Source organism: Salmo salar, chromosome ssa15, assembly GCF_905237065.1.
Source record: "Salmo salar chromosome ssa15, Ssal_v3.1, whole genome shotgun sequence".
Taxonomy (NCBI): Eukaryota; Metazoa; Chordata; class Actinopteri; order Salmoniformes; family Salmonidae; genus Salmo; species Salmo salar.
The window spans coordinates 35,549,920-35,568,595 of NC_059456.1; the positions used below are offsets into that span (position 1 = coordinate 35,549,920).

Consider the following 18,676-nt stretch of genomic DNA (forward strand, 5'->3'; position numbering starts at 1 on the left):
TCCTTAATTTCAACTGAACAGACTATGATAATTCGAAGAAAATGTCATGCATTTTACACCTCAAACTCTTCAGTCGATATGAAAGAGTGCAGGCTGGCAACTGAAAAATACAGGTCTGCTAGTTTAAACATCAAAGAGGCCTGAATACCAGCAATTATTTATTTTATACTGAAATTCTTGGAGGCCGATAGCTACCTAACTAAGCTGGGCCAGTCCACCAAACTTTAGAACCCGGTCTGTGGCTCAATATAAAGTTTTAGTCATGCACAGTGCTGTGGAATTAGAGCACATCTTATAATGGCAAGCATCCTAGAAATGATCAATAAAACATACATGCTGAATTTTCATTCATCTAGAATAAGCCTAGACCTGCTATCGGTATCTACCATATTTTTCATAAAAGGGAGGAGATTTAACTGGGGAGCACGGAGCAGGACAGTTTGTGGCTACATTGTCGAGCCTTGGAGATGAATGCCAGCATGTCTCGAGTACGATAAACCCCATGTCTGTGGTCTCCAGATACATAGGGTCATGTCCTGATGAAGGGTGGTAGTTACTCAGTTAGTGACGCACTCCGTGCACTCTCACCCTCCCTGCCAGTACTTTCACTACTGCTTTCTGGGCGATGCATCAGATGAGAAAGAGACAGGTGAATAAACACTATCAATAGGTTCATTCAGCATGCCTACATGTAGGCTAGCCTTGTGCATATGAACTCATAGAAAACAATTAGAAAATGTTATTCAATACTATATAACAGCCCAATCAAGATGTGCATATACCACTTGACTTATTCCACATTTTGTTGTGTTACAGCCTGAATTAAATCAAAAATAAATTCACCTTTTTTTTCTTCTTTTACACACACACACACACACACACACACACACACACACACGGTACAGAGATTTGGTAGTCATTCAAAATTCATGTTAAGCACTATTATTGCACATAGAGTGAGTCCATGCAACTTATTATGTGACTTGTTAAGCGAATGTTTACTCCTGAACTTATTTAAGCTTGCCATAACAAAGGGGTTGAATGCTTATTGACTCAAGTCCACTTTGGCATTATGGGGTGCTGTGTGTAGGCCTGTGACACATCTCACTTTAATCCATTTTAAATTCGGTCTGTAACACAACAAAATGTGGAAAAAGCCTAGGGGAGGACAGCTCATAAGAATGGCTGGAACGGCACCAAACACATGCATATGATACCATTCCACTTCAGCCATTTCCACAAGCCCGTCCACCCCAATTCAAGTGCCACCAACCTCCTGTGATTGGTGGTGTGTCAAATTAATCTAGTGTTAACATCCACGCATCCTGTCAAGGCAATGGGCCTCCCACCGTCGCCATTCCCTTCAACTTCCTCTACTTAGAAGCAAAGCAGTGCCGTAAATGGAGTACATTTAGCGCAAACGCTTCCGCCAAGGTGCACTTTGCCACAGCACTCACTCAAGCGGTCCCAACACCAGCGTGCATGCAATTGCAAACACATTCGTGGGGAAACAGTTGTTCACTCATTTATTATGGTGTTAAACACACAGAAAGCTACATTTTTTATTTCACCTTTATTTAAGCATGTAGGCCAGTTGAGAACAAGTTCTCAATTACAACTGCGACTGGCCAAGACAACGCAAAGCAGTGCGACACAAACAGAGTTACACATGGCACTGTGCATTCAGAAAGTATTCAGACCCCTTGACTTTGACAGCCTTATTCTAAAATAGATTTTTTTTAATCCTCAACCTACACACATTACCCCATAATGAGAAAGCAAAAATTGACTTTTAGAAATGTTTACATGAGTATTCAGACCCTTTGCTATGAGACTCGAAATTGAGCTCAGGTGCATCCTGTTTCCATTTATCATCTTTGAAATGATTCTACAACTTGATTGGAGTCCACCTGTGGTAAATTCAATTGATCTGAGATGATTTGGAAAGGCACACACCTGTCTATATAAGGTCCCACTGTTGACAGTGCATGTCAGAGCAAAAACCAAGCCATGAGGTCAAAGGAATTGTCCGTAGAGCTCCGAGACAGGATTGTGTTGAGGCACAGATCTGGGGAAGGGCACCAAAAAATGTCTGCAGCATTGAAGGTCCCTAAGAACACAGTGGCCTCCATCATTCTTAAATGGAAGAAATTTGGAACCACCTAGACTCTTCCTAGAGCTGGCCGCCCGGCCAAACTGAGGAATCGGGGGAGAAGGGCCTTGGTCAGGGAGGTGACCAAGAACCTGATGGTCACTCTTACAGAGCTCCAGAGTTCCTCTTTAGAGATGGGAGAACCTTCCAGAAGGCCAACCATCTCTGCAGCACTCCACCAATCAGGTCTTTATGGTAGAGTGGACAGATGGAAGCCACTCAGTAAAAAAGGCACATGACTGGCAGCTTGGAGTTTGCCGAAAGGCACCTAAAGGACTCTCAGACCATGAGAATCTCTTTGGCCTGAATGCCAAACATCACATCTGGAGGAAACCTGGCACCATCCCTACGGTGAAGCATGGTGGTGGCAGCATCATGCTGTGGGGATGTTTTTCAGCGGCAGGGACTGGGAGACTCGTCATGATTAAGGGAAAGATGAATAGAGCAAAGCAAAGAGAGATCCTTGATTTAAAAAAAACCTGCTCCAGAGCGCTCAAGACCTCAGACTGGGGCAAAGGTTCACCTTCCAACAGGACAACGACCCTATGCACACAGCCAAGACAACGCAGGGGTGGCTTCGGGACAAGTCTCTGAATGTCCTTGAGTGGCCCAGCCAGGGCCCGGACTTGAACCTGATCGAACATCTCTGGAGAGACCTGAAAATAGCTGTGGAGCGACACTCTCCATCCAACCTGACAGAGCTTGAGAGGATCTGCAGAAAAGAATGGGAGAAACTCCCCAAATGCAGGTGTGCCAAGCTTGTAGCGTCATACTCAAGGCTGTAATCACTGCCAAAGGTGCTTCAACAAATTACTGAGTAAAGGGTCTGAATAATTATATAAATGTGATATTTCAGTTTATTTCTTTGCCAAAATGTCTAAAAACCTGTTTTTGCTTTGTCATTGTGTGTAGACTGATGAGGAAGAAAAACTATTTAATCAATTTTAGAATAAGGCTGCAATGTAACAGTTGATTTGTGGAATTTCCTTCCTTAATGCATTTGAGCCAATCAGTTGTGTTGTGACAAGGTAGGGGTGGTATACAGACGATAGCCCTATTTGGTAAAAGGCCAAGTCCATATTATGGCAAGAACAGCTCAAATAAGCAAAGGGAAACGACAGTCCATCATTACTTTAAGACATGAAGGTCAGTCAATCCGGAACATTAAGAACTTTGAAAGTTCTTCAAGTGCATTCGCAAAAACCATCAAGCGCTATGATGAAACTGGCTCTAATGAGGACCGCCACAGGAAAGGAAGACCCAGAGTTAGCTCTGCTGCAGAGAATAAGTTCATTAGAGTCAACTGCACCTCAGATTGCAGCCCAAATATATGCTTCAGAGTTCAAGTAACAGACACATCTCAACATCAACTGTTCAGAGGAGACTGCATGAATCAGGCCTTCATAGCTGAATTGCTGCAAACAAACTAATACTAAAGGACACCAATAAGAAGAGACGTACTTGGGCGAAGAAACATGAGCAATGGACATTAGACTGGTGTAAATCTGTCCTTTGGTCTGATGAGTCCAAATTTGAAATGTTTGGTTCCAACCGCCATGTCTTTGTGAGGCACAGAGTAGGTGAACGGATGACCTCTGCATGTGTGGTTCCCACTATGAAGCATGGAGGAGGAGGTGTGATGGTGTGGGGGTGCTTTGCTGGTGACACCGTCTGATTTATTTAGAATTAAAGGCACACTTAACCAGCATGGCTACCACAGAATTCTGCAGCGATACGCCATCCCATCTGGCTTGCGCTTAGTGGGTCTAGAATGTGTTTTTTAACATGATACTGAACCAAAACACTCCTCCAGGCTGTGTAAGGGCTATTTGACCAAGGAGAGTGATGGAGTGCTGCGTCAGATGACCTGGCCTCCACAATCACCCGACCTCAACCCAATTGAGATGGTTTGGGATGAGTTGAACCACAGAGTAAAGGAAAAGCAGTCAACAAGTGCTCAGCATATGTGGGAACTCCTTCAAGACTGTTTGAAAAGCATTCCTCATGAAGCTGGTTGAGAGAATGCCAAGAGTGCGCAAAGCTGTCATCAAGGCAAAGTAGAGATGGGCGATATGGCCTAAAAGTAATATCTCCATTTTTTACAGATGTTTGGATGATTCACGATACATACATACACACATCTCGATTTCTTGTTTTTGTCTAAAATTTAAAAAAGGCCAAGACATAATTCTTAAATGAATTTCCTTTTTAAAAAATTAAAAAATATACAAGGCCTATTTGTGCAAAACAAATGAACACACCCCCACATGTCTATTCTATTGTTTCGGAATGTTTGACCACTAGCTGTTTGAATATGTAATTTATATAACCATTTTGATTGAAAATGTATTAATTTAGTTAATTTGTTGTTATAATTCAAAACAGCCTGTGGTTATTTGTTATTGGAATGACACAACTACTAACACATTAGCCTACAGCTGGCCTGAACATAACTTTTTTGAATGCACTTTAAGCCTGTGCCCAAAGCACTGCAGGCGGGTTCAGTTTTTAAAGAGCAATGCTTTTATCATGTTGTTCCTGCTGTCAGTTGTCATGCACACCTGTCGGTCTTCGCTCATCTTCCACGATGCCAGAGTGTCTTTGAGACCCTGGGCTATTACTTCACCCGTATGATCATCGGGGAAGTAAGACATCTGGAGGCAGACATTTTGCAATTTCTAGTCTTCATTTATGTGGTGGACTGTCAAACTTAGGTATGGCTCTGGCGTTCTGCTAGACCATAGATCGGCTGTGGTGGAAAAATAAGAAACACTAGCCAGCAGTGTATAATCGCAGCAGGGCTTCTTCCGTGAAATACTTGCGGCTTGGCAGCTGATATGTGGTCAACTGTACCTAGCAGCTTTTTAAAACCTGGCTTTTCTACTGTAAAGATTGAAACTATATCCTTCGCTATGTAATAGGTCACTGCATCCATTATCTCCTTCCACCTCAAACTTTTGTCATTAGGGATTACGTTTGAAAAGGATGCGGCTATGGTAGTTTGTCTTTTAGCAGACGTTTTGGGAATTGGACGACTGGAATCGGCATTGTGTAGTCTCACGCATTCCTCCCATTCCACCGCATGTTCAAGTTGCAGGTGATGGAAGGGGTCGGTTGTACTGCTGCATTTCGTAGCAATTGTCTTTTGACACAGGACATTCTTTTGCTGAACATCAGACTTCTTAAACCCGAACCACTTCCATATTACTGAAAAAAAATATTGCTGCCCTTTTTGGGGATGATTTCATCCTCACGAGAGGCTGAGCTGGATTTCTCACTTTCCATTTTGGTGGAACTCTTACCTCCGATACACTTCTCCGGCGTGGTTAAAATTTGAGAAAGGCTGTCTAGGGTTGTGATTGGTGGATAACCTCTGTGCACGTGTTGTCACGCAATTGGGACATGATTTGACATTGGGCTGACAGAAGAGACAGTGAGACGCTGCATTTGTAAAACGTTACAACATAACAGCACCTCGATTCTTGCGATACAGGCATTTTCCATATCGCGCTAAAACTCGAATATAAAGAGGACAAAAAACTTGATATATCGCCCAGCCCTAAGGCAAAGGGTGGCTACTTTGAAGAATATAAAATAGATTTTCATTTAAGACTTTTTTGGTTACTAAATGATTCCATATGTGTTATTTCATAGTTTTGATGTCTTCGCTATTATTCAACAATTTAGAAAATATTAAAAAGAAAAACCCTTGAATGAGTAGGTGTCCAAACTTTTGACTGGTACTACAGTTGAAGTTGGAAGTTTACATACTTAGGTTGGAGTCATTAAAACTCATTTTTCAACCACTTCACAAATTTCTTGTTAACAAACTATAGTTTTGGCAAGTCAGTTAGGACATCTACTTTGTTCATGACAAGTAATTAAAAAAAAAAATAGTTTAGACAGATTTCACTTATAACTCACTGTATCACAATTCCAGTGGGTCAGAAGTTTACATACACTAAGTTGACTGTGCCTTTAAACAGCTTGGAAAATTCCAGAAGATTATGTCATGGCTTTAGAAGCTTCTGAGTCAATTGAAGGTGTACCTGTGGATGTATTTCAAGGCCTACCTTCAAACTCAGTGTCTCTTTGCTTGACATCATAGAAAAATCAGCCAAGACCTCAGGAAAAAAAAAAAAGTGTAGACCTCAAGTCTGGTTCATCCTTGGGAGCAATTTCCAAACGCATGAAGGTACCACGTTCATCTGTACAAACAGTACTCAAGTATAAACACCATGGGACCACGCAGCCGTCATACCGCTCAGGAAGGAGACGCCTTCTGTCTCCTAGAAATGAACACACTTTGGTGCAAAACGTGCAAATCAATCCCAGAATAACAGCAAAGGACCATGTGAAGATGCTGGAGGAAACAGGTACAAAAGTATCTATAGCCACAGTAAAATGAGTCCTATATCGACATAACCTGAAACGCCGCTCAGCAAGGAAGAAGCCACTGCTCCAAAACCGCCATAAAAAAGCCAGACTACGGTTTGCAACTGCACATGGGGACAAAGATCGTACTTTTTGGAGAAATGTCCTCTGGTCTGATGAAACAAAAATAGAACTGTTTGGCCATAATGACCATGATTATGTTTGGAGGAAAAAGGGGGAGGCTTGCAAGCCGAAGAACACCATCCCAACCGTGAAGCATCATGTTGTGGGGGTGCTTTGCTGCAGGAGGGACTGGTGCACTTCACAAAATAGATGGCATCATGAGGATGGAAAATTATGTGGATATATTGAAGCAACATCTCAAGACATCAGTCAGGAAGTTAAAGCTTGGTCGCAAATGGGTCTTCCAAATGGACAATGACCCCAAGTATACTTTCAAAGTTGTGGCAAAATTACTTAATGACAACAAAGTCAAGGTATTGAAGTGGCCATCACAAAGCCCTGACCTCAATCCTATAGAAAATGTGTGGGCAGAACTGAAAAAGCTTGTGTGAGCAAGGAGGCCTACAAACCTGACTCAGTTACACCAGCTCTGTCAGGAGGAATGGGCCAAAATTCACCCAACTTATTGTGGGAAGCTTGTGGAAGGCTACCTGAAACGTTTGACCCAAGTTAACAATTTAAAGGCAATGCTACCAAATACTAATTGAGTGTATGTAAACTTCTGACCCATTGGGATTGTGATGAAAGAAATAAAAGCTGAAATAAATCACTCTACTATTATTCTGACATTTCACATTCTTAAAATAAAGTGGTAATCCTAACTGATCTAAGACAGGGAATTTTAACTAGGATTAAATATGTCAGGAATTGTGAAAAACTGAGTTTAAATGTATTTGGCTAAGGTGTATGTAAACTTCAACTGTGTGTGTATGTATATACACTGCTCAAAAAAATAAAGGGAACACTTAAACAACACAATGTAACTCCAAGTCAATCACACTTCTGTGAAATCAAACTGTCCACTTAGGAAGCAACACTGATTGACAATACATTTCACATGCTGTTGTGCAAATGGAATAGACAACAGGTGGAAATTATAGGCAATTAGCAAGACACCCCCAATAAAGGAGTGGTTCTGCAGGTGGGGACCACAGACCACTTCTCAGTTCCTATGCTTCCTGGGTGATGTTTTGGTCACTTTTGAATGCTGGCGGTGCTTTCACTCTAGTGGTAGCATGAGACGGAGTCTACAACCCACACAAGTGGCTCAGGTAGTGCAGCTCATCCAGGATGGCACATCAATGCGAGCTGTGGCAAGAAGGTTTGCTGTGTCTGTCAGCGTAGTGTCCAGAGCATGGAGGCGCTACCAGGAGACAGGCCAGTACATCAGGAGACGTGGAGGAGGTCGTAGGAGGGCAACAACCCAGCAGCAGGACCGCTACCTCCGCCTTTGTGCAAGGAGGAGCAGGAGGAGCACTGCCAGAGCCCTGCAAAATGACCTCCAGCAGGCCACAAATGTGCATGTGTCTGCTCAAACGGTCAGAAACAGACTCCATGAGGGTGGTATGAGGGCCCGACGTCCACAGGTGGGGGTTGTGCTTACAGCCCAACACAGTGCAGGACGTTTGGCATTTGCCAGAGAACACCAAGATTGGCATATTCGCCACTGGCGCCCTGTGCTCTTCACAGATAAAAGCAGGTTCACACTGAGCACATGTGACAGACGTGACAGAGTCTGGAGACGCCGTGGAGAACGTTCTGCTGCCTGCAACATCCTCCAGCATGACCGGTTTGGCGGTGGGTCAGTCATGGTGTGGGGTGGCATTTCTTTGGGGGGCCGCACAGCCCTCCAGAGAGGTAGCCCTGCATAGTAGATTCCCTCTAATGCAAGAAAGGACCTCATGTGGCTGGAGTGTGTCAGCAGTTCATGCAAGAGGAAGGCATTGATGCTATGGACTGGCCCGCCCGTTCCCCAGACCTGAATCCAATTGAGCACATCTGGGACATCATGTCTCGCTCCATCCACCAACGCCACGTTGCACCACAGACTGTCCAGGAGTTGGCGGATGCTTTAGAGCAGGTCTGGGAGGAGATCCCTCAGGAGACCATCTGCCACCTCATCAGGAGCATGCCCAGGCATTGTAGGGAGGTCATACAGGCACGTGGAGGCCACACACACTACTGAGCCTCATTTTGACTTGTTTTAAGGACATTACATCAAAGTTGGATCAGCCTGTAGTGTGGTTTTCCACTTTAATTTTGAGTGTGACTCCAAATCCAGACCTCCATGGATTGATAAATTGGATTTCCATTGATTATATTTGTGTGATTTTGTTGTCAAGCACATTCAACTATGTAAAGAAAAAAGTATATATATATATGAGAGAGAGAGCTAGCAATCGAAAAGTATTCAGACCCCTTGACTTTTTCAAAATTCTGTTACGTTACCGCCTTATTCTAAAATGTGTAATTAATGAAATGTCAATATTTCTCAGTGTTTTAGAATTAGTTCCTTATTAGGATATATATGTGCCAGATGCCGCCCCTCATCTCCGATTCTCCGCTGGGCGCACAATATCAAGTGCACCTATAGGCCAAAAAAAAAATGAATATATTTTTTAAATCTTTATTTAACTAGGCAAGTCAGTTAAGAACAAATTTTTATTTACAATGGCGGCCTATCATTGTGTGGTCTCAATTAAATGATCCATAGCCTATAGGCTACGAATTTCATGCTCAGAGAAGCACAGAACAAAGTTATATTTCTAAAAAAGCTGCTGGGATGGTGTAAATAAATCTAGGCTGCATTACACACCGCAATTAATATTCCAGCGCAGACTAGCATATAGCCTATATTCTGTTCAGTTTGAGAAGGAGAATGCGAAGATGAGAAGGAGGACCAGAGGTCAACTTCGATAGCTTGCTACTACTAGAATTCATTTTTATTAAAAACAATATGTATCTTGCCCATTATGTATTTATCAGAGTTATTGACCAATAAGCCAGATTCGAGTAACTTCCATTGTGGTGCTGAAACTTGAAGCAGCAGCCGGGCACAATCAATCAGAAATTGATCATTCATGGTGCTGAAAGCAGGTCAATTTGAGTACGCATAATTTGTTTAAGTGTCTTCATATTATTTAGACTTTACTAACAACAAGAGGGCTTTGTGTTGGAGTCTATTTCTTCCTATTCAAGAAATAACAGGCAGGGCTACCTGTTTGGACCATCCATTTTCATTTCAAAAGAGGTCCCATTCTTTCCATGTAACCCTTATTATAAATAACGTTCACTCCCTTATCAAGCCAAAATAAATACCATGTTTTATCAACCCAAAAACCACAATATAATCAATATAATTAAGTAGATAGAGCCCAGGAACAACTATATGTGGAACACAATTTCCAACCCTACTGTGCCGAGTCCAGGCTATTGCGCAACACCCAACAGTAGTCTATTTTCCTTTCTATTATTCAGGACAGTAGATTATCCGGTTATGAAATGTATGTTTCACCTAAAATAGACTATTAAATCCTAAAGTCATAGGCCTATATTGTTGTTAGACACTAATGTGTCTCTTCTCACTGATGTCAATGAATAAATGGACGATCAAACTCATAATTGTGCATGTGACTTGATGGCGAGAGCCCAGTAATAGATTTACTGCAGTCCCTTTAATCAAGAGGCTATTGTTACTTTGTGTCTCTAAAATCAACTTCTTTCCATTTCTATAGTCATGTTACAAAGATAGTTTTTTTTAAATGTCGGCCTTTTACCAGATCCAAATATTTTGGCATGAACTGTAGGCTATAACTGATACAATTTCCTGCCCATTTGAACAAATGTATTTTAGGCCATAACCTAAAAAACAGCCACACATGATTTAATGAAAAGCAGCAAACATACACAACATTGTTTCACATTCTTTAACAGACTTATAGACACAAGCATGCAATAGACTACAGCTTGCTTCACAGCCGTTTCCCGCCCAAAACACAGGGGAACTCGATTTATTGTAGCTTACAGTGTGCGGAGGGCTCTGTAGTCTGTATAGTGTTGTACCGTCGCTGTCGCATCTTGCACGACCAAAAGACACTTAAGCACATAGAACTATAGAAGACTTCCTGACAGAACAGAGGCAGGTAGCATTTGTGCAAGACAATAATCTCCCCCCCTTGAACCCCCTCTACCCCTGCTTTACTTCACCCTCACTGCAGGAAGCTCAGAGCTTGAGGCTGTAGCTGGAAGAAAGGCCTTTGCTCTCTGCCAATGGGCTACATCCATGTTTGAGAGGGAAAGGACATAAATGAATGTTGTATGACATCATTAGTCCAACTGCTGAGACAAACTAAATCTAATAGGAAATGTGCTGTTATTGTCCAACTGGTGACTGGAGAGCCAACACCTTTAGAATCTGACTGGATAGGAAGGGTGACTGGAGAGCCAACACCTTTAGAATCTGACTGGATAGGAAGGGTGACTGGAGAGCCAACAGCTTTAGAATCTGACTGGATAGGAAGGGTGACTGGAGAGCCAACACCTTTAGAATCTGACTGGATAGGAAGGGTGACTGGAGAGCCAACACCTTTAGAATCTGACTGGATAGGAAGGGTGACTGGAGAGCCAACACCTTTAGAATCTGACTGGATAGGAAGGGGTCAAGGGGTGACAGCTAATTTTAGGTCCCAGTTCATCTCGACACCATTGGGACAGGGCTGATCTGTAGCTGTGCTATTCTATAAAAAGCAAAGAAAATGTGTTCATGATCCATCTAGCTAGCTATTCCAAATTAATCAAACAGATCCAGAAACCCCCCTAGAAGTTAATTATAAGATCTCTGTAGAAACCCCTTATGTGTTCCCCATTATTTCTGCAGCCATACCAAGCCCATGATGTCATGCATAGTAGAGAAATGATCATGCAGCAGGGTCTACAGACAATCATGGACTACAAAAGGGAGAACCAGCCATGTCGCGGACATCGACGTCTTGCTCCCGGACAAGCTAAACACCTTCTTCACCCGCTTTGAAGATAACACAGTGCCACCGACGCGGCCTGCTCCCAAGGACTGTGGGCTCTCGTGTTCCGTGGCCGATGCGAGTAAGACATTTAAAAGCGTTAACCCTCACAAGGCTGCCGGCCCAGCGGCATCCCTAACCGAGTCCTCAGAGCATGTGCAGACCAGCTGGCTGGAGTGTTTACAGACATATTGTGGCTCAGTTGGTAGAGCATGGTGTTTGCAACGCCAGCATGGTGTGTGCAACGCCAGGGTTGTGGGTTCGATTCCCACGGGGGGCCAGTACAATAAAAAAATTGCATGAAATGAAAATGAAATTGATGTATTCACTACTGTAAGTCGCTCTGGATAAGAGCGTCTGCTAAATGACTAAAATGTAAATATAATATTCAATCTCTCCCCATCGCAGTCTGTTGTCTCCACTTGCTTCAAGATGTCCATCATTGTTCCTGTTTCCAAGAAAGTGAAGGTAACTGAACTAAATACCCAAGACTCTCACCCAATAGCACTCACTTCTGTCATCATGAAGTGCTTTGAGAGGCTAGTTAAGGATCATATCACCTCCACCTTACCTGACACCCTAGACCCACTTCAATTTGCATACCGCCCCAATAGATACACAGACGATGCCATCGCACTGCCCTATCCCGTCTGGACAAGAGGAATACCTATGTAAGAATGCTGATCATTGACTACAGGTCAGCCTTCAACAGCATAGTACCCTCCAAGCTCATCACTGGGTCTGAACCCCGCCTTGTACGGGGTTTAGGACTTCCTGACGGGCCGCCCCCAGGTAGTGAAGGTAGAAAACAACACCTCCACTTCGCTGATCCTCAAAACAGGGGCACCACAAGGGTGCGTGCTCAGCCCCCTCCTGTACTCCCTGTTCACCCATGACTGCGTGGCCACGCCTCCAACTAAATCATCAAGTTTGCAGACAACAACAGTAGTAGGCCTGATTACCAACAATGACGAGACAGCCTACAGGGAGGAGATGAGGGCCCTGGCGGAGTGGTGCCAGGAAAATAACCTCTCCCTCAACGTCAACAAAATGAAGGAGCTGATCGTGGACTTCAGGACAGCAGAGGAGCACACCGCCATCCACATCGACGGGACCGTAGTGGAGAAGGTGAAAAGCTTCAAGATCCTTGGCGTACACATCACTGACGATCTGAAATAGTCCACCCACACAGACAGTGTGGTGAAGAAGGCGCAACAAATTATTTTCAACCTCAGGAGGCTAAAGAAATTTGGCTTGGCCCCTAAGACCCTCAAACTTTTATAGATGCACAATTGAAAGCATCTTGTCGGGCTGTATCACTGCCTGGTACAGCAACTGCACTTCCCACAACCGCAGGGCTCTCCAGAGGGTGGTGAGGCCAGCCCAACGCATCACCGGGGGCAAACTGCCTGCCCTCCAGGACACCTACACCACCCGATGTCACAGGAAGGCCAAAAAGATCATCAAGGACATCAACCACCCGAGCCACTGCCTGTTCACTCCACTACCATCCAGAAGGTGAGATTAGTACAGGTGCATCAAAGCTGGGACCGAGAGACTGAAAAACAGCTTCTATCTCAAGGCCATCAGACTGTTAAACTGCCATCACTAGTCGGCTACCACCCGGTTACGCAACCCTGCACCATAGAGGCTGCTGCCCTGTATACATAGACATGGAATCACTTGTCACTTTAATAATGTTTACATACTGCATTCTATTCTACTGTATTTTAGTCAATGCCACACCTACGTTGGTCGTCCTAATATTGATATATTTCTTAACTCCATTTACTTTAGATGTTTTATTTTTGTGAATTGTTAGATGTAACTGCACTGTTGGAGCTAGGAACACAAGCATTTTACTACACCCGCAATAACATCTAGTAGTGTAACAGTGACATGAGTATACATCAGTATACTGTAGGTAAAATATACATGATATAGGTTGCCAAAGGCTCCAGGAACTCCCCTCTCTCTGGGACCTTTAGCTACTGGCAGTGTGCCTAGCTGGATTATGTTCCTCTCAGGATATCCCTAGAGGAGACCTCTGACAACTGGAGAGGGACTACGACTGGGGAAGTGGAAGGCAGGGCAACAGCTGGGCTTGAAGCATGCTGATGCAATCCTGGTTACTCATTTCAGACTGAGGAAGAAGACATGGTACTGAAGAAAAACAAGGAAATCCATGGCCAATGAGTGATTATTTCGAGTGATAATTACAATGTAATTACAATGTGACAATGCTGTGATTAGTAGCTATCAGTTAACAAGATCAGATAGATCTATGTAGTGATTCACCTACATCTGGATCATCTATATCTGCAAATCTTCCTAAAAATCACAACAATGTCAATTTTAGGAAATGGGTGATTCCTGATTGTTTGGTAATCAAATCCATGATGATTAACACTGCCAAGCACAGTGCCAAGCACTGCCATCTTCCCAGCTTTGATCCTATATTTGATGCAGGACCTTCTGTTTGAAGAGGTTATAGGCTACACCAATGAGTCTCCTTAACACGCAACCTAATCAAAGAGTGGAAAATAGCCTACTCACACTTCTCACCCATTACTGTGGCCAGATGTAAATCACACGTCAACAGAAACCAATTCTCAAACCCCAATAACATCAGCAACAGGTGGCTAAAGACAGTTGAACAACGTGGGATCATTATCCATGTGGTGGAGGTGAACCTTTAGCCATGGAGAGGAAAAATACACACTGGGCATGTTCACTCACTGTCTGAACACTTTCCAGAAACGTTTTAACCTTTTAATGGCCCTGAAACTGACAGGGCTGTGGTCATCGGTTTCAAGGATACCCCGCAAACTGTTATGCCTGTGTTGTACAAAGGAGGTTCTTCTTATCTAATACTGTGAGGATGAAATGGCAGTGCAATTTATATCCATTAACTATGAACAGCCAAATGTATTGAGATAATCTTTCATGGGCTTCTTTTCAAGAGCAGCTGCCAAAGAATACACAATGCACATGGAGACGGGCCAGAGAATCAGTGGGAGTGGAAATAAACCCCTTCCCCTATAGTAGGCTACATACAGTGCATTCGGAAAGTATTCAGACCCCTTGACTTTTTCCATATTTTGTTACGTTACAGCCTTACTCTAAAATTGATGAAATATTTTTTCTCAACAATATACACACACAATACTCTTTAATGACAAAACGAAAACACATTAAAATAAAAAAACATACCTTATTTACACAAGTATTCAGACCCTTTGCTATGAGACTCGAAATTGAGCTCAAGTGCATCCTGTTTCCATTGATCATCCTTGAGATGTTTCTCCAACTTGATTGGAGTATATCTGTGGTAAATTCAATTGATTGGACATGATTTGGAATGGCACACACCTGTCTATATATAAGGTCCCACAGTTGACAGTGCATGTTAGAGCAAAAACCAACCATGAGGTCGAAGGAATTGTCTGTAGAGCTCTGAGACAGGATTGTGTCCAGGTACAGATTTGGGGAAGGGTACCAAAACATTTCTGCAGCATTGAAAGTCCCCAAGAACACAGTGGCCTCCATCATTCTTAAATGGAAGAAATTTGTAACCACATAGACTTTTCCTAGAGCTGGCCTTTTCCTACAGCAGGAGAAGGGCCTTGGTCAGGAAGGTGATGGTCACTCTGACAGAGCTCCAGAGTTCCTCTGTGGAGATGGGAGAACCTTCCAGAAGGACAACCATCTCTGCCGCACTCCACCAATCAGGCCTTTATGGTAAAGTGGCTAGACGGAAGACACTCCTCAGTAAAAGGCACATGACAGCCCACTTGGAGTTTGCCAAAAGTCAAGGGGTCTGAATAATAAAAGTCAAGGGGTCTGAATAATTTCAAAATGCACTGTAATAATAGTAGCCATAATTCATAAATGGCACCATGCAGGGTTCTGTGTGGAACCATTTTGGTTCAGTGAATCTGATCCAATTACCCTATGAAAAAGGTTCTATATAGAACATTTAGGGGTTCCATCCATGAAGCAAGAGAGAACCCTTTTAAGTTTTTCTAAGAGTGTAAACATCACCTGCACAACATAACCTTGATAAGCAGGGATGGATCAAAAGCCTGCACACCCAGTAGCTCTCCAAATGGAGGGTTGACCACATGTGTTTTATACAGTAGCCTAACAGTGCAGTTATTCTACTTTGTGGGGGGTTGAGTGCCTTGATCAAGGGCACAACGGCAGGAGATAGTAGGTCTACATGGGATCAGAGACCAGCAGCCTTCTAGTGTCAACACCACATAAATGCTGACTTTTTCATGTAGGCAACATAGAGACACACCAATTATTGGTCATGGAAAAATCATGAAATTCCATCTTTTAAGAACCCTTGTATGAACCCTTAACAGTGAATAATCAGAGGTCTCTATGGCATAGCGTAATTTGTGAATTTCTGTGAACCGACTTGAAAAAAGACATTTCCTCCACCTCAAGCACTGTCTAGCCATGTGGCACGCTCGACTCGCTGACTGACACCAGATAACGTTAGCAATCTAGACCGTGCTAGCTGGAAAGGTGATTAGATCGGAAACTTAGTTTGAAAGTAAATTAATGACATTCTCTAAACTTTGTCACATGTTGACATGCAGCCAGAAAGCAATACACATATTTTATGAAGCATGCTGATGCTAGCTAACTCGCTAATACAGTATTTAGCTAGATTACTAGCGTTATGCCGACTTTTCTCACCTGTTTTGAATCTGAGGTCCTCGTCATCTGCTGACCCGAATTCATTCAGAAGGGACATGAACAGGATGCCAAAGGCGTTCTGGATACCGAACACCGCTCCATTGCACCACATGGCAGCCAGCATAACCACCCACCCCCATCCTCCTTCTGGGTGCTCGAACTCAGGCTCCTCCGCAGTGACGGGGACCTGCTCCTGGATGGTTCCTTTGCTACCCCCGTTCTCCTTCTCCTCAGCTTCACCCGGGCGCTTTTCAAATGACTTCATTGGTGTCTCTTCCGCAGGTTCCGCAGCAATCATTTCTTTAGTCGTCTCAGATTCATTGTCTGTCATGTTGGTACCTTCTGTCATTTCTTCGCACGACTATGCAGATTTTTAACACTGTCAAATATGATGACAGCAATAATGTGACTATGCCGCTAACTAGTCTAAATGATGTACTCTCAAGCTGCAGTCAAACTCAACTGAAGAGATTCAGATGATGGTATGCCGCAAAATGTCTGTCTACAAATATGAAGACTTTGCATCTTCTTTCATCGAATTGTTATGGAGAAGTTGCATCCATTCAGAAGCAGCAGCCGTAATGAACTGATCTACCAACCGCCCGCACGGTCTTTAGTGCATGTCAAACGCCAGTGTTGTAATATTGTATAAATAGATAACCCAGAGGGCGGGACGTGCGTACATTACGCCGGGCTTTTGTCGCTCATTGGATTTACTGCCGTATTTTTCAAGTATGACGTCAGAACATTGAAGAATTACTGTAGTGTTTGAAAAAGTGAAGAACATTTTTTTTCAAGAAAAATAAGATCCAGAACACATGTATTTTTCTCTCTTATCCAGAGGTTCCTCTTGCAAGGAAAAGTAAACCTAGCAGTCTATAAATTGTGCTGTAATGAGTAAGGGATAATCAACTAGGGGCTATGCGTTCTATGGAAAATAATGAACGACGTGGAAGGTGTGTTCCCAACGTTTTCTAAATTATCTGCGTGATAGGCCTGTACATTGTTAAAAAATAAATCTATAACTTTTAAATATGACTTCATTTAAATAAGACTTAATTTGACAATTTTTGCTATTGATTTCAGTATAACACTGGAGCCCAGTTTTCAAATGAATAAAGTCAAACAGCTACCTCTTGTGTACAAAGTAAACTATCCACAGAAACATCCAGCGATTTAATACCAATACTTCTGATTTCTTATCTGCCAGCAACCTTTTCATACCTGAAAGCTGACTGATATATACCAATTTATCTAACGTCAGATTACAATTGTAATTTGTTCATATGATGGTAAGTTTATATACCTAAGGGTTTTGTGGCAGCAGAGTGAAAAGTAGAATACTTACAGTCCCTTCTCCACAGTGACATGGTTTATTTGTCCCACCCTTATGAAGCTTTCCCTCTACTCTCACTAAACTCTCTACCACCTAGATAAGAGGAATACTTATGTGTTCATTGCTGTTCATTGACTATTGCTCAGCGTTCAGCGTTCGTCACCGAGCTTTAGACCCTAGGACTCCTTCTGCAACTGGTTCCTGGACCTCCTGATGGTCCGACCCCAGGTAGTGAGAGTAGGCAACATCACCTTGGCCACGCTGACCCTCTATACTGGGGCATGCTTTGTACCTTCCTGTATCCCCCGTTCACCCACGACTGCGTGGCCACGCACGACTCAAGTTTGCGGATGACACGATGGTGGTAGGCCTGCTCACCGGGGACGATAAGACAGCCTATAGGAAGGTCAGTGACCTGGCAGTGTGGTGCCAGGACAACCACTCCCTCAACGTCAGTAAGACCAAAGAGCTGATCGTGAACTACAGGAAACGGGGGATGAGCCCACCCCCATCAATGGGGCTGCAGTAGAGCAGGTTGAAGCTTCAAGTTCCTTTGTGTCCAAATCACTAAGGCCTTAAAATGATCCACACACATGCAAACAGTTATGAGGGCACAAAAGCACCCCTTCCCCCATCAGGAGGCTGAAGATTTGGCATTTGTCCTCAAAAAGTTCTACTGCTGCACCATTGAGAGCATCTTGACTGGCTGCATCACTGCTTGGTATGGCAACAGCACCGCCGTTGATCGCATGGCGCTACATGACTGAGGCCGAGCTTCCTGCCATCCAGGACCTCGCTATCAGGTGGTGTGAAAGGAAGGTAAAGCCTCCAGCCACACAAGCCATAGACTCTTCTCTCTGCTTCCGCATGGCAAGCGGTACCAGAGAATCAAGTCTGCATCGACTATTTTTGCACTAACTATGCACATGCTACACACACACAACATGCAGACACTTTCAAACTGACTAAACACACACAATCATATATCCTGATGCCCAGTCACCTTACCCCTATACATATCTACCCCTACCACTTCAGTATCTCTGCACATTGTAAATATGG

At 43.4% G+C, this 18,676-nt stretch overlaps 1 protein-coding gene across 1 annotated transcript in view; it reads right to left on the reverse strand.

The window, feature by feature from the left end:
• The window catches only part of LOC106571314 (monocarboxylate transporter 10), a 62,500-nt gene extending 45,585 nt beyond the window's left edge, over positions 1-16,915 (reverse strand). The window contains exon 1 of the mRNA XM_014144239.2: positions 16,279-16,915. Within this exon, the coding sequence (XP_013999714.1) occupies positions 16,279-16,627 (349 nt within the window). The 5' untranslated portion in view covers positions 16,628-16,915. The remainder of the gene's footprint in view (positions 1-16,278) is intronic.
• Between the last annotated feature and the right edge of the window lie 1,761 nt (positions 16,916-18,676).